Source organism: Nerophis lumbriciformis, linkage group LG06, assembly GCF_033978685.3.
Source record: "Nerophis lumbriciformis linkage group LG06, RoL_Nlum_v2.1, whole genome shotgun sequence".
In the NCBI taxonomy this organism is placed as follows: Eukaryota; Metazoa; Chordata; class Actinopteri; order Syngnathiformes; family Syngnathidae; genus Nerophis; species Nerophis lumbriciformis.
In genome coordinates, this window is record NC_084553.2 from 3,892,176 (window position 1) to 3,909,320 (window position 17,145).

A 17,145-nucleotide genomic window follows, 5' to 3' on the forward strand; every position below is an offset into this window, starting at 1 on the left:
CAGAAACTTCCACCCATGGTGATATTCAAAAGGAAGACCTTGCCAAAAGAGACCTTTCCAGCCGGCGTCATCATAAAAGCTAACTCGAAGGGATGGATGGATGAAGAAAAGATGAGCGAGTGGTTAAGGTAAGTTTACGCGAAGAGGCCGGGTGGCTTTTTTCACGCAGCTCCGTCCATGTTGATATACGTATGTTTGTGATTGCACATTTGCGTACATTTTGGGAGTGAACAGAGTTGTTAGAACGCTGGTTTTTAATATATTATTAAAGTTTGACTGACCTATCTGACTGTTTTTTTGACATTCCTTTAGCGCAGTTAGATGCGGCTTACAACACGGGGCGGCTTATAGGTGGACAAAGTTTTGAAATATGCCGTTCATTGAAGGCGCGGCTTTTAACACAGGGCGCCTTATGGTGCGGAAAATACGGTAATATTAAGATTCATTTTCATAAAGTTTCGGTCTCGCAACTACGGTAAACAGCCGCCATCTTTTTTCCCCGTAGAAGAGGAAGTGCTTCTTCTTCTACGCAAGCAACCGCCAAGGTAAGCACCCGCCCCCATAGAACAAGAAGCGCTTCTTCTTCTACTGTAAGCAACCACCCGCCCCCGTAGAAGAAGAAGAAGGGCGCGGATATTACGTTTCATTTCCTTTGTGTGTTTACATCTGTAAAGACCACAAAATGGCTCCTACTAAGCGACAGGGATCCGGTTCATGAAAAGACGCAATCTCTCCATCCGCACACGGACTACTATTTCACAGCAACTGCCTAAAGACTTTCAAGAAAAGCTGGCTACTTTCCGTGCATATTGTAAAAACAAGATAGCTGAAAAAAAGATCCGGCCAGAGAACATTATCAACATGGACGAGGTTCCACTGACTTTTGATATTCCTGTGAACCGCACCGTGGATACAACGGGAGCACGTACGGTGAATATTCGCACCACAGGGAATGAGAAGTCATCCTTCACTGTGGTTCTAGCTTGCCATGCTAATGGCCAGAAACTTCCACCCATGGTGATATTCAAAAGGAAGACCTTGCCAAAAGAGACCTTTCCAGCCGGCGTCATCATAAAAGCTAACTCGAAGGGATGGATGGATGAAGAAAAGATGAGCGAGTGGTTAAGGGAAGTTTACGCGAAGAGGCCGGGTGGCTTTTTTCACGCAGCTCCGTCCATGTTGATATACGACTCCATGCGCGCCCACATCACAGATGGTGTCAAAAAACAAGTGAAGCACACAAATACAACACTCGCCGTCATTCCGGGTGGATTAACCAAAGAACTCCAACCGCTGGAAGCACCCGCCACCATAGAACAGGAAGCGCTTCTTCTTCTACTGTAAGCAACCACCCGCCCGCGTAGAAGAAGAAGAAGCGCGCGGATATTACGTTTCATTTCCTTTGTGTGTTTACATCTGTAAAGACCACAAAATGGCTCCTACTAAGCGACAGGGATCCGGTTCATGAAAAGACGCAATCTCTCCATCCGCACACGGACTACTATTTCACAGCAACTGCCTAAAGACTTTCAAGAAAAGCTGGCTACTTTCCGTGCATATTGTAAAAACAAGATAGCTGAAAAAAAGATCCGGCCAGAGAACATTATCAACATGGACGAGGTTCCACTGACTTTTGATATTCCTGTGAACCGCACTGTGGATACAACGGGAGCACGTACGGTGAATATTCGCACCACAGGGAATGAGAAGTCATCCTTCACTGTGGTTCTAGCTTGCCATGCTAATGGCCAGAAACTTCCACCCATGGTGATATTCAAAAGGAAGACCTTGCCAAAAGTGACCTTTCCAGCCGGCGTCATCATAAAAGCTAACTCGAAGGGATGGATGGATGAAGAAAAGATGAGCGAGTGGTTAAGGGAAGTTTACGCGAAGAGGCCGGGTGGCTTTTTTCACGCAGCTCCGTCCATGTTGATATACGACTCCATGCGCGCCCACATCACAGATGGTGTCAAAAAACAAGTGAAGCACACAAATACAACACTCGCCGTCATTCCGGGTGGATTAACCAAAGAACTCCAACCGCTGGAAGCACCCGCCCCCATAGAACAGGAAGCGCTTCTTCTTCTACTGTAAGCAACCACCCGCCCGCGTAGAAGAAGAAGAAGCGCGCGGATATTACGTTTCATTTCCTTTGTGTGTTTACATCTGTAAAGACCACAAAATGGCTCCTACTAAGCGACAGGTTTCCGGTTCATGAAAAGACGCAATCTCTCCATCCGCACACGGACTACTATTTCACAGCAACTGCCTAAAGACTTTCAAGAAAAGCTGGCTACTTTCCGTGCATATTGTAAAAACAAGATAGCTGAAAAAAAGATCCGGCCAGAGAACATTATCAACATGGACGAGGTTCCACTGACTTTTGATATTCCTGTGAACCGCACTGTGGATACAACGGGAGCACGTACGGTGAATATTCGCACCACAGGGAATGAGAAGTCATCCTTCACTGTGGTTCTAGCTTGCCATGCTAATGGCCAGAAACTTCCACCCATGGTGATATTCAAAAGGAAGACCTTGCCAAAAGAGACCTTTCCAGCGGGCGTCATCATAAAAGCTAACTCGAAGGGATGGATGGATGAAGAAAAGATGAGCGAGTGGTTAAGGGAAGTTTACGCGAAGAGGCCGGGTGGCTTTTTTCACGCAGCTCCGTCCATGTTGATATACGACTCCATGCGCGCCCACATCACGCTGGTTTTTAATATATTATTAAAGTTTGACTGACCTATCTGACTGTTTTTTTTGACATTCCTTTAGCGCAGTTAGATGCGGCTTACAACACGGGGCGGCTTATAGGTGGACAAAGTTTTGAAATATGCCGTTCATTGAAGGCGCGGCTTATAACCCGGGGCGCCTTATGGTGCGGAAAATACGGTACTATAATTAAATTGACTAAATCATGACTGTCAATGAACTTTCCTAAATGAACAGAAACCACATCGAGCTTCCACCCAAAACAAAAACACAATATGAATATATACGACACAAATGGCCTCTTATCACGGTCCCACCCCGGCCAGTCTGACCTTCTACACATGACAGGCTGCAGCTGGCTCAAACAGTCTGAATGTGTTGACATTTGCCAGACACGACTCTGCCAGCACACGCTCCATCTAACTGATGCCATTAGGATGCACTAACTTCACCATGTTGACATGTTTCTAACAGCTTCTTCTTCCCATGATCAACAATCAGTCACTCCTCTCCCTGACTCAATGCCAGCTAGTCTCATCTCAGCGCTGCTTAGCAAGTCAAATGCTTTGTACAAGTGTGCGACAAAAATCAAGTCAGTCTTGCTGTGAGTGGGCGAAGGCGTCCTCGCCGCTGGCCTGCAGGCGAACAAGGAGCACTCATTGCCGATTCAGAACCGTCTCCGAGACCTTAGCTATGATTGCAAAACGTTTACTCGGCACTCTGAGCGGCACCTTTGCAAAGCCATTGTCATAAATCATTGCACGTTTTAACACTGTGAAACCTTGTCAGGCTATAAATCTTCCATTCACAAGTCTCATCAGGACTGGGCTTTTGTCCTGCATTTGAAGGCCGACAACACAGTGAAGGCCGTCCTAAGTCCAAAGTCTACCGTATTTTCCGCACCATAAGCCGCCCTGGGTTATAAGCCGCGCCTTCAATGAACGGCATATTTCAAAACTTTGTCCACCTATAAGCCGCCCCGTGTTGTAAGCCGCATCTAACTGCGCTAAAGGAATGTCAAAAAAACAGTCAGATAGGTCAGTCAAACTTTAATAATATATTAAAAACCAGCGTGATGTGGGCGCGCATGGAGTCGTATATCAACATGGACGGAGCTGCGTGAAAAAAGCCACCCGGCCTCTTCGCGTAAACTTACCTTAACCACTCGCTCATCTTTTCTTCATCCATCCATCCCTTCGAGTTAGCTTTTATGATGACGCCGGCTGGAAAGGTCTCTTTTGGCAAGGTCTTCCTTTTGAATATCACCATGGGTGGAAGTTTCTGGCCATTAGCATGGCAAGCTAGAACCACAGTGAAGGATGACTTCTCATTCCCTGTGGTGCGAATATTCACCGTACGTGCTCCCGTTGTATCCACAGTGCGGTTCACAGGAATATCAAAAGTCAGTGGAACCTCGTCCGTGTTGATAATGTTCTCTGGCCGGATCTTTTTTTCAGCTATCTTGTTTTTACAATATGCACGGAAAGTAGCCAGCTTTTCTTGAAAGTCTTTAGGCAGTTGCTGTGAAATAGTAATCCGTGTGCGGATGGAGAGATTGCGTCTTTTCATGAACCGGATCCCTGTCGCTTAGTAGGAGCCATTTTGTGGTCTTTACAGATGTAAACACACAAAGGAAATGAAACGTACGGTAATATCCGCGCGCTTTTTCTTCTTCTACGCGGGCGGGTGGTTGCTTACAGTAGAAGAAGAAGCGCTTCCTGTTCTATGGGGGCGGGTGCTTACCTTGGCGGTTGCTTGCGTAGAAGAAGAAGCACTTCCTCTTCTACGGGGAAAAAAGATGGCGGCTGTTTACCGTAGTTGCGAGACCGAAACTTTATGAAAATGAATCTTAATATTAATCCATATATAAAGCACACCGGGTTATAAGCCGCACTGTCAGCTTTTGAGTAAATTTGTGGTTTTTAGGTGCGGCTAATAGTGCGGAAAATACGGTACTTAAAATGTGCTGCTACTTTGTCACAATTCAACCAAAGACCTTTGCAAGTCCTGAAAATGGTTTCAATACGACAGCATACAGAGATGAGAGAAAGAGCAGATTACTTGTTTAAATGTCGTCAAACATTAAAGCTGTTTGCACAAAAGTTAAGCAGTTTTATATTACCTATTGTTCACAATCAATATGACAGACAAAAACAAATGTATTTTACGATTTTAAAGATAAATATCGCTTGAAAGATGTCACTGTTGTAGCTTTCAAAGTCTCTAAAACAACTTCAAAACCCTCCATCAGCGTTTTGTATACACACTGCAGGTATATATACAGGTAAAAGCCAGTAAATTAGAATATTTTGAAAAACTTGATTTATTTCAGTAATTGCATTCAAAAGGTGTAACTTGTACATTATATTTATTCATTGCACACAGACTGATGCATTCAAATGTTTATTTCATTTAATTTTGATGATTTGAAGTGGCAACAAATGAAAATCCAAAATTCCGTGTGTCACAAAATTAGAATATTACTTAAGGCTAATACAAAAAAGGGATTTTTAGAAATGTTGGCCAACTGAAAAGTATGAAAATGAAAAATATGAGCATGTACAATACTCAATACTTGGTTGGAGCTCCTTTTGCCTCAATTACTGCGTTAATGCGGCGTGGCATGGAGTCGATGAGTTTCTGGCACTGCTCAGGTGTTATGAGAGCCCAGGTTGCTCTGATAGTGGCCTTCAACTCTTCTGCGTTTTTGGGTCTGGCATTCTGCATCTTCCTTTTCACAATACCCCACAGATTTTCTATGGGGCTAAGGTCAGGGGAGTTGGCGGGCCAATTTAGAACAGAAATACCATGGTCCGTAAACCAGGCACGGGTAGATTTTGCGTTGTGTGCAGGCGCCAAGTCCTGTTGGAACTTGAAATCTCCATCTCCATAGAACAGGTCAGCAGCAGGAAGCATGAAGTGCTCTAAAACTTGCTGGTAGACGGCTGCGTTGACCCTGGATCTCAGGAAACAGAGTGGACCGACACCAGCAGATGACATGGCACCCCAAACCATCACTGATGGTGGAAACTTTACACTAGACTTCAGGCAACGTGGATCCTGTGCCTCTCCTGTCTTCCTCCAGACTCTGGGACCTCGATTTCCAAAGGAAATGCAAAATTTGCATGGTTGGGTGATGGTTTGGGGTGCCATGTCATCTGCTGGTGTCGGTCCACTCTGTTTCCTGAGATCCAGGGTCAACGCAGCCGTCTACCAGCAAGTTTTAGAGCACTTCATGCTTCCTGCTGCTGACCTGCTCTATGGAGATGGAGATTTCAAGTTCCAACAGGACTTGGCGCCTGCACACAGCGCAAAATCTACCCGTGCCTGGTTTACGGACCATGGTATTTCTGTTCTAAATTGGCCCGCCAACTCCCCTGACCTTAGCCCCATAGAAAATCTGTGGGGTATTGTGAAAAGGAAGATGCAGAATGCCAGACCCAAAAACGCAGAAGAGTTGAAGGCCACTATCAGAGCAACCTGGGCTCTCATAACACCTGATCAGTGCCAGAAACTCATCGACTCCATGCCACGCCGCATTAACGCAGTAATTGAGGCAAAAGGAGCTCCAACCAAGTATTGAGTATTGTACATGCTCATATTTTTCATTTTCATACTTTTCAGTTGGCCAACATTTCTAAAAATCCCTTTTTTGTATTAGCCTTAAGTAATATTCTAATTTTGTGACACACGGAATTTTGGATTTTCATTTGTTGCCACTTCAAACCATCAAAATTAAATGAAATAAACATTTGAATGCATCAGTCTGTGTGCAATGAATATATATAATGTACAAGTTACACCTTTTGAATGCAATTACTGAAATAAATCAAGTTTTTCAAAATATTCTAATTTACTGGCTTTAACCTGTATATTACCTATTGTTCACAATCAATATGACAGACAAAAACAAATGTATTTTACGATTTTAAAGATAAATATCGCTTGAAAGATGTCACTGTTGTAGCTTTCAAAGTCTCTAAAACAACTTCAAAACCCTCCATCAACGTTTTGTATACACACTGCAAGTATATATATGTCATGTCTGTGTGATCATGTTTTTGTCTTAGTCATGTTTTATTTAGTTATTGGACTTTTTAGTTTCTGGCATTTCACTCCCTTGTCTTGTTTCCATGATTACCCATTAGTTTCACCTGTTCCACGTTTGGACTCACTGTGCACTCTTGTTTGTCACCATAGTAACCCATTAGTTTTCACCTGTCACGTCACGCACCTGTTTCACGTTTTGAGTCACGCACCTGTTTTCGTTAATCATGTCTGTAGTATTTAAGTTCATTGTTTTTCAGTTGGTCTTTCTGGTGACATCCCCACAATTATGCTCTACACACTCTTCATCCTCTTAGATCCTGCTTCATGTCCCATGCCAAAGTAAGTTTTTGTTCCATGTTTATAGTCTTTTTGTTTTTCATAGTTTGTTCTCCGCCATTGTGCGCGCCTTTTGTTTACTTCCTTGTTTTGTAGTTGTAGTGTTAAATAAAAATGTACCTTCATTCCCGTCTCGCCCGAGCCAACTTTCCGTTGCACCCCGGAAAAGCAAACACCCCGGACCAAGTCATGACAATATATATATATTGTAGTAACAGACACCTTCATAACAATGTGTGTATGTATGTTTATATGTATAAACTTACATATACATATCTACATATATATAATATTATATTAATATATACAAACCCCGTTTCCATATGAGTTGGGAAATTGTGTAAGCTGTAAATATAAACGGAATACAATGATTTGCAAATCATTTTCAAGCCATATTCAGTAGAATATGCTACAAAGACAACATATTTGATGTTCAAACTGAGAAACTTTTTTTTTTTTTGCAAATAATTATTAACTTTAGAATTTGATGCCAGCAAAACGTGACAAAGAAGTTGGGAAAGGTGGCAATAAATACTGATAAAGTTGAGGAATGCTCATCAAACACTTATTTGGAACATCCCACAGGTGTGCAGGCTAATTGGGAACAGGTGGGTGCCATGATTGGGTATAAAAACAGCTTCCCAAAAAATGCTCAGTCTTTCACAAGAAAGGATGGGGCGAGGTACACCCCTTTGTCCACAACTGCGTGAGCAAATAGTCGAACAGTTTAAGAACAACGTTTCTCAAAGTGCAATTGAAAGACATTTAGGGATTTCAACATCTACGGTCCATAATATCATCAAAAGGTTCAGAAAATCTGGAGAAATCACTCCACGTAAGCGGCATGGCCGGAAACCAACATTGAATGACCGTGACCTTCGATCACGGTGTATCAAAAACCGACATCAATCTCTAAAGGATATCACCACATGGGCTCAGGAACACTTCAGAAAACCACTGTCACTAAATACAGTTGGTCGCTACATCTGTAAGTGCAAGTTAAAGCTCTACTACGCAAAGCCAAAGCCATTTATCAACAACACCCAGAAACGCCGCCGGCTTCTCTGGGCCCGAGATCATCTAAGATGGACTCATGTGTGGTCTGACGAGTCCACATTTCAAATTATTTTTGGAAATATTCGACATCGTGTCATCCGGACCAAAGGGGAAGCGAACCATCCAGACTGTTATCGACGCAAAGTTGATGGTATGGGGGTGCATTAGTGCCCAAGGCATGGGTAACTTACACATCTGTGAAGGCACCATTAATGCTGAAAGGTACATACAGCTTTTGGAACAACATATGCTGCCATCTAAGCGCCGTCTTTTTCATGGACGCCCCTGCTTATTTCAGCAAGACAATGCCAAGCCACATTCAGCACGTGTTACAACAGCGTGGCTTTGTAAAAAAAGAGTGCGGGTACTGTCGGAGGAAGATATTTACATATATCCGAATTTAAGTTGTACTTCTTTTATTTCATAGTCATATTTGAAAACAGCTCGTGTTTTCCATTTATTCTCTTTCTGTTTCTCTGCAAGTAAACTGTGTGTGTTAACCTTGAGTTCTTTGGAATGTGTTTTGACTAGCATTTGTTTTGTCTACAGAGAGGGGACAAGAGAGATGGTTTTGGGGTTGGGAAGACAGACCATTTTGGCGGCGCGATAGAATGTTCTATGCTGGACTGGTCTCAATCAATATATCAGCAAAGCTTTGCCAATATATTACAAAATACCTATTCTGTCTCTGGTGGTTTTTTCAACTCAGCTTTAAGTGTCGTAAAGAGCTTGGGGGCGACTTGTGACTTGAATTCCCTGGGAGGAACAACTGGTCCAAAACGCAACAGTACTTTCCTAGCCCACCTGCAGTCCAGACCTGTCTCCCATCGAAAATGTGTGGCGCATTATGGAGCGTAAAATACGACAGCGGAGACCCCGGACTGTTGAACGACTGAAGCTCTACATAAAACAAAGAATGGGAAAGAATTCCACTTTCAAAGCTTCAACAATTAGTTTCCTCAGTTCCCAATCGTTTATTGAGTGTTGTTAAAAGAAAAGGTGATGTAACACAGTGGTGAACATGCCCTTTCCCAACTACTCTGGCACGTGTTGCAGCCATGAAATTCTAAGTTAATTATTATCCATCCATCCATCCATCTTCTTCCGCTTATCCGAGGTCAGATCGCGGGGGCAGCAGCTTAAGCAGGGCTTCCCTCTCCCCAGCCACTTCGTCCAGCTCCTCCCGGGGGATCCCGAGGCGTTCCCAGGCCAGCCGGGAGAGATAATCTTCCCAGCGTGTCCTGGGTCTTCCCCGTGGCCTCCTACCGGTCGGACGTGCCCGAAACACCTTCCTAGGGAGGCGTTCGGGTGGCATCCTGACCAGATGCCCGAACCACCTCATCTGGCTCCTCTCCATGTGGAGGAGCAGCGGCTTTACTTTGAGCTCCCCCCGGATGACAGAGCTTCTCACCCTATCTCTAAGGGAGAGCCCCGCCACCCGGCGGAGGAAACTCATTTCGGCCGAATGTACCCGTGATCTTGTCCTTTCGGTCATGACCCAAAGCTCATGACCATAGGTGAGGATGGGAACGTAGATCGACCGGTAAATCGAGAGCTTTGCCTTCCGGCTCAGCTCCTTCTTCACTACAACGGATCGATACAGTGTCCGCATTACTGAAGACGCCGCACCAATCCGCCTATCGATCTCACGATCCACTCTTCCCTCACTCGTGAACAAGACTCCGAGGTACTTGAACTCCTCCACTTGGGGCAAGATCTCCTCCCCAACCCGGAGATGGCACTCCACCCTTTTCCGGGAGAGAACCATGGACTCGGACTTGGAGGTGCTGATTCCCATCCCAGTCGCTTCACACTCGGCTGCGAACCGATCCAGTGAGAGCTGAAGATCCTGGCCGGAGGAAGCCATCAGGACCACATCATCTGCAAATAGCAGAGACCTAATCCTGCAGCCACCAAACCAGATCCCCTCAACGCCCTGACTGCGCCTAGAAATTCTGTCCATAAAGGTTATGAACAGAATCGGTGACAAAGGGCAGCCTTGGCGGAGTCCAACCCTCACTGGAAACGTGTCCGACTTACTGCCGGCAATGCGGACCAAGCTCTGGCACTGATCATACAGGGAGCGAACTGCCACAATAAGACAGTCCGTTACCCCATACTCTCTGAGCACTCCCCACAGGACTTCCCGGGGTACACGGTCGAATGCCTTCTCCAAGTCCACAAAGCACATGTAGACTGGTTGGGCAAACTCCCATGCACCCTCAAGGACCCTGCCGAGAGTATAGAGCTGGTCCACAGTTCCACGACCAGGACGAAAACCACACTGTTCCTCCTGAATCCGAGGTTCGACTATCCGGCGTAACCTCCTCTCCAGTACACCTGAATAGACCTTACCGGGAAGGCTGAGGAGTGTGATCCCACGATAGTTGGAACACACCCTCCGGTTCCCCTTCTTAAAGAGAGGAACCACCACCCCGGTCTGCCAATCCAGAGGTACCGCCCCCGATGTCCACGCGATGTTGCAGAGTCTTGTCAACCAAGACAGCCCCACAACATCCAGAGCCTTAAGGAACTCCGGGCGGATCTCATCCACCCCCGGGGCCTTGCCACCGAGGAGCTTTTTAACTACCTCGGCAACCTCAGCCCCAGAAATAGGAGAGCCCATCTCAGATTCCACAGGCCCTGCTTCCTCATAGGAAGACGTGCTGGTAGGATTGAGGAGGTCTTCGAAGTATTCCCTCCACCGATCCACAACATCCGCAGTCGAGGTCAGCAGAGCACCATCCCCACCATACACGGTGTTGACACTGCACTGCTTCCCCCCTCCTGAGGCAGCGGATGGTGGTCCAGAATTGCTTCGAAGCCGTCCGGAAGTCGTTTTCCATGGCTTCCCCGAACTCCTCCCATGTCCGAGTTTTTGCCTCTGCGACCGCTGAAGTCGCAGACCGCTTGGCCTGTCGGTACCTGTCCGCTGCCTCAGGAGTCCTATGAGCCAAAAGAACCCGATAGGACTCCTTCTTCAGCTTGACGGCATCCCTCACCGCCGATGATTAATTATTATTTGCAAAAAAAAAATAAAGTTTATGAGTTTGAACATCAAATATGTTGTCTTTGTAGCATATTCAACTGAATATGGCTTGAAAAGGATTTGCAAATCATTGTATTCCGTTTATATTTACATCTAACACAATTTCCCAACTCATATGGAAACAATTTCCCAACTTGTGTGTTTATATGGGGGGGGTGTCAAAGAGTCTGGATCTTCAGTGAACTGGGACACACCAGCCCCGAGCGTCATACTGGACTGACCACACAGCTAGGTGTACCTCAGCTAGGGTGTGTTCATGTACCATGTGTAGTAGCTGGTCTCGCTCCTGGGAGATCCCGTCGGCCACAGCCAGGACAGATTCCAGGTAATTCCTGGTCTTCTCCTCTTTCAGCGCACACTCGTCCTTCTGGTGCTTCAGTGCGCTCAGCTTCTTCTCCGCCTTCCTGGAATTGGGAATGGGTCATTTGTGAGAGTAAAACCAACCAAATGCCAAGCAGGAAGAGAAGAATATGGATGGCGTCACTTTGACAGTATATATTTATCATTATGACGGCGTATTTTGTCAGGAGGCAATTTTATATCGGGTTTAAAGTAGTCAGTGTCAAACTTGTCTTCTTCAAAATTTTGCTCCACTTTTTACCCGATTCGGACCTTTTAACTGCCCACACACACTACTATTCCAAGATCTTGAAGGCAAAACATGTTTTCCCTTTCCACAAATTCCAGATTTCCCGGAAATACCCATTCAAATGCATGGACGCATTCATAGTTCTACAATGCCAAGAATTATCAAAATTTTGCGCCGCTTTTTGACCGATTCGGAACCTTTCAACCCTACACTACTCTTCCAATATCTTGAAGACAAAACATGTTTTCCCTTTCCCCAAATTCCCGGAATTTCCCTCCATTTAAAATGAATGGACAATATACAAACATCTTCATATCCCATACTTGCCAACCTTGAGACCTCCGATTTCGGGAGATGGGGGGTGGGGGGCGTGGTTAAGATATATATATATATATATATATATATATATATATAAGAAATACTTGACTTTCAGTGAATTCTAGCTATATATATATATTTTTTTTTTTTTTTTTTTAATTATGTGTATATATATATATATATATATATATATATATATATATATATATATATATATATATATATATATATATATATATAAATAAATAAAAGAAATACTTGAATTTCAGTGTTCATTTATTTACACATATACACACACATAACACTCCTCTACTCATTGTTGAGTTAAGGCAGCGTTTCTCAAAGTGTGGGGCGTGCCCCACTGGTGGGGAATAGAGACATGACAGGTGGGGCGCGAGGAACAGGAGGAAATTTCACTTAAAAAAAATTTTTTTAATTATTATATTCTTAGATTTTTTTTTTTTTTACTACGCTTTCATTTTCTATACACACTGTAAATCACTTTGTGATTCTGTCTGTGAAATCCGCTATATAAATAAATGGAAATTACCGGTACTTATTTTTACTGTAGGCTTTATATTTCTCGGTACGAGCGAAAGTTTGACAGATATAGCAACAGTAACACTTTTTCTGATTTATTATTGAACTTGATGCAAGTTATAACACTTTTGTTTTATTTATTATTGAACTTGATGCAAGTTATAACACTTTTTTTGATTTATTATTGAACTTGATGCAAGTTATTTGATTTATTATTGAACTTGATGCAAGTTATAACACTTTTTTTGATTTATTATTGAACGTGATGCAAGTTATAACACTTTTTGATTTATTATTGAACTTGATGCAAGTAATAACACTTTTTTGATTTATTATTGAACTTGATGCAAGTTATAACACTTTTTTTGATTTATTATTGAACTTGATGCAATTTATAACACTTTTATTTGATTTATTATTGAACTTGATGCAAGTTATAACACTTTTATTTGATTTATTATTGAACTTGATGCAAGTTATAACACTTTTTTTGGTTTATTATTGAACGTGGTGCAAGTTATAACACTTTTTTTGATTTATTATTGAACTTGATGCAAGTTATAACAGTTTTTTTTTTTTTATTATTGAACGTGATGCAAGTTATAACACTTTTTTTGATTTATTATTGAACTTGATGCAAGTTATAACACTTTTGTTTTATTTATTATTGAACTTGATGGAAGTTATTTTATTTATTATTGAACTTGATACAAGTTATACCACAGCTGCACAGTTATTTTATTTATTATTGAACTTAATGTTATTTTATGTTATTGAGTTCGAATGTATACAACTTGATGTTCAATAAATTTGAAAATGTTAAAGCTTGGCATTAGCGCTCTGTTGGGGCGATGGGGGCAGGTGGGGCTTGAAAACTCCCCCTTGTCCAAAGTGGGGGATGACAAAAAAAGTTTGAGAACCACTGAGTTAAGGGTTGAATTGTCCATCCTTGTTCTATTCTCTGTCACTATTTCAGAACACACACATTATACAAATATACATTATAAAATCAATAAGAAAACGGGAGCTCTAATTTGGGAGTCTGAATTAGGATCAGAAGTTCCTATATAAACATTGCGTACTCATGTCGCCATTTTGTATTGATTACTGCAGCTGTGCACTGGATTCATTCTCAAATACAAACTACAACTCACAAACACTTTAGAGTTAGGCTCCACCATCAGAATGTGTACTTAAACTTATAAAGATCACATGGATATTATTCAGTGAGTTGATTCACCAAAACTAACCTGTTATACAGGAGGAAAAAGCACACAGGACGTTTCAATTGTTCACAGACTGGCCGCGCTCATCAGAATGACAAGACACTTCCGGTCTGCAGGTGATAGCATTCAATTGGGAAGAAACGCCCTACTGCCCCCTACTGACCAATGTGAATACTGATAAATGTGTAATGACAGCTCTAAAAACGAATTCAAACCACAAAATAAACTAAATAAATCAACACAAAAATGTGACACATTATGGGTGGGTCACATGTGCATGTACAACAGGCTGTCAACTGTTGACAGTCAACACGTCACTAAGGTCCGCCTGAATTTCGGGAGATTTTCGGGAGAAAATTTGTCCCGGGAGGTTTTCGGGAGAGGCGCTGAATTTCGGGAGTCTCCCGGAAAATCCGGGAGGGTTGGCAAGTATGTCATATCCCACATTTCTCAACTGATTTGAACCGTTCCAACATCCACACACTCCACTCACCCTGGACATTCAAGTATTTAACATCCACTCACGTGTATCGGTGGTTCGCCCACATAGGGCATTCACACGCAATTCCGACCGGAATTGCAAATTATAGTTGTTGTTGTTTTGGATTGTTTTATATAGTAAAGTTTTATTCTTCGGTCAATGGTCAACAAAATAAACAAACAGTTGTACATTCATAGATTGAAAATGAAAATGTTGCAGACCGAAAGGGTTTAGGCTGATGTTGAACACTTATAGCGCCTAACCCTATAAACAATGTCAAGTACAAGATGAACTTCCGAAAATTATGAAATGTCTTTTGTACAACATATTATAAATACACATTATACACAATATGAACACTGTTCAATTATATACACAGTACAGGCATGTGAAATATCCTTATACGCGTGTTAAACCTTTGTACCAATTTATATACTACATACAATTATACTTCCATTATTATTTATATCTAAGGCTGCAGCTAACAATTATTTTTCTATCGATTAATCTATAGATTATTTTTTTTCCGATTAATCGGTTAATCTATAGATTATTTTTCCGATTAATCTATAGATTATTTTTCCTTTTACCGATTTTTTTTTAAATTTAAAATGAAGATGAAAATATAAATTTAGGCCAGTTTTTTCAAAAGGCATGGCTTATTTACAAAAAAAAAAGTATGGCCACTCAGTCAACATTGACAACAACATGACAAAATATTCTGTAACAATGTAAACATTTAAAACTTTTAACATTTAACAAAATTAAAAGTAGCTTATTTGCTTTTTAATGTGCAAATATAAAAGTAAACATCCAGTGCAAATCTTAATATTCTGCAATAGTATAAGCATTTCAAAAGTAAAAGTATTGCTTATTTTGCTTTAAAATGTACACAAATAAAGATAAACATCCAATACAAAAAAGTGCAAAATGAAATATTCTGTAACAGTGTAAACATTTCAACAAAAGTGAAAGTATTGCTTATTTTGCTTAACAACACAACAATGATAGTATGATTAAAGTGAAAGTTAATTGTTGGTTTGTACATAGTATATGTAACTGTTAATGTTGTAAAAGGTATTTGCACAACTAATTAACGTTAGCGTCTTTGTAAACACTGAACAGGCACGCCAAACGCGCCTCTCAGAGCGAAACGGTGTTTTAGTTTATGAATTTACAACGCAGATACAAATGACACATTCATGTTTTTGTGTAATGATGACAACGTATACTCACGCGGACGATTGACTAGTTGATGGTGATGGCAAGAACGCTGTCGGGTGTTTTCTTTTCAAATGTTCGTTCATAGCCGTTGTGCTGCTATGATAGGCCATTTCCGCTCGACACAGTGTGCATACAACAACTGCCAAGTGTTTTGCTTTTTTCGCTGTGCTTATCCCACACTTGAAGGGATGTACCAATGCTAAATGTGGCTTCTGGATTTCACTCAAAAGACCAGACCGTACTTACTTTTTCCTTTTATTTTCCTTTAGTTTGCAACAGTTTTTCCAACGAAGAAACAGCTTCTTTTTTCTTCTTTAGTCTTTTTAGCAGTCTTTAGCAGTGTCAGTAGACTTTAGTTTCTTTAGCTGTCATTAGCTGTCTTTAGTAGCCTTTAGCTTCTTTAGTAGCCTTTAGCTTCTTTAGTAGGTGAAAAACCTTTAAGGACAAAACACCACAAGATTAACATGCTGTAAAAAATCAATCAATTACCAATCCCATAATTTACAATTATTAATTAGGCTATCAAACTCTTAACCATTAAACAAGTGCAAGAAAATGGACACATCTTTTCCCTTTAAGTTAAAACAGATTTTAAATAAATTGTCTCAACATAAATGCACCAAGATACATATAAAATACATTTAAACCCAGAAACACAATAGATAAATGCAGCAGAAAACCCAATATGCAAATACATAAATACCTAACCAATTAACCACCTATTTAGATACATATTTAAAATCCATATTCAATATAAATATATTATTAAATTAGCAGTGAAACACTCAATCTTAAACGCCGTCTACTGGTAGAAAAATGCCCCTTTTTCTATGCCCTCACCAGCAGCCAATGATCCAACACAGTTAAATCCAACACTTGAAGTTGAGCGACTTCACCCTCCTGATGAAGCAAACTGCTCCAACATTTATCAAACCAAGCAAAGAATATCAACACTTCCTTACTAAACAACAGTTACACAAAACACCGTGTGTATTTAGCCTCCAGACTAAGCACGCTACATGCACACAACATTATTAGGCCGTTTATTGAAATACTACCACACTTTTGACGACTTTTGCCGTGCTTTTTTCCCCTCGCTCGCACCGCTCGCATCGTCTGCTTTGCGCTCCGCCATGACGGCAGTGTGACGTAAATATGCGACGCATCGACGCACAAAAACGGCGTCGACGTATTTACGTAACCGATGACGTCGACGCGTCGTTTCAGCCTTATTTATATCCCACATTTAGTATTTTAATGAACATTGATCATAGTATTAAGTACTGTGTTGATTCAAGAGTGATATATTCTTCCAAGACATTGGTCTTAAAGTGTTTTTTAAATGTGTGAATGGACCTGGAACATTTGAAGGAATCATCCAAGCTGTTCCACAGTTGAACCCCCCTGACACAAACACATCTACTTTTTAAGCTTGTTCTTATCTTAGCTTTCTGGAAGACAGCTGAACCTCTGAGGTCATAGGTATTATCTCTGGGTATGAACCTCTCCTGTAGACACCGAGGCAGCATGTGGTTATGAGCTTTGTACGTCACAATAGCAG

At 41.8% G+C, this 17,145-nt stretch overlaps 1 protein-coding gene across 1 annotated transcript in view; it reads right to left on the reverse strand.

Annotated features, from left to right (window-relative positions):
- LOC133608432 (centrosomal protein of 89 kDa-like) overlaps positions 1-17,145 on the reverse strand; it is a 185,064-nt gene that overhangs the window by 103,252 nt on the left and 64,667 nt on the right. Inside the window, exon 14 of the mRNA XM_061963654.1 lies at positions 11,469-11,610. Coding sequence (XP_061819638.1) covers positions 11,469-11,610 — 142 coding nt within the window. The remainder of the gene's footprint in view (positions 1-11,468; positions 11,611-17,145) is intronic.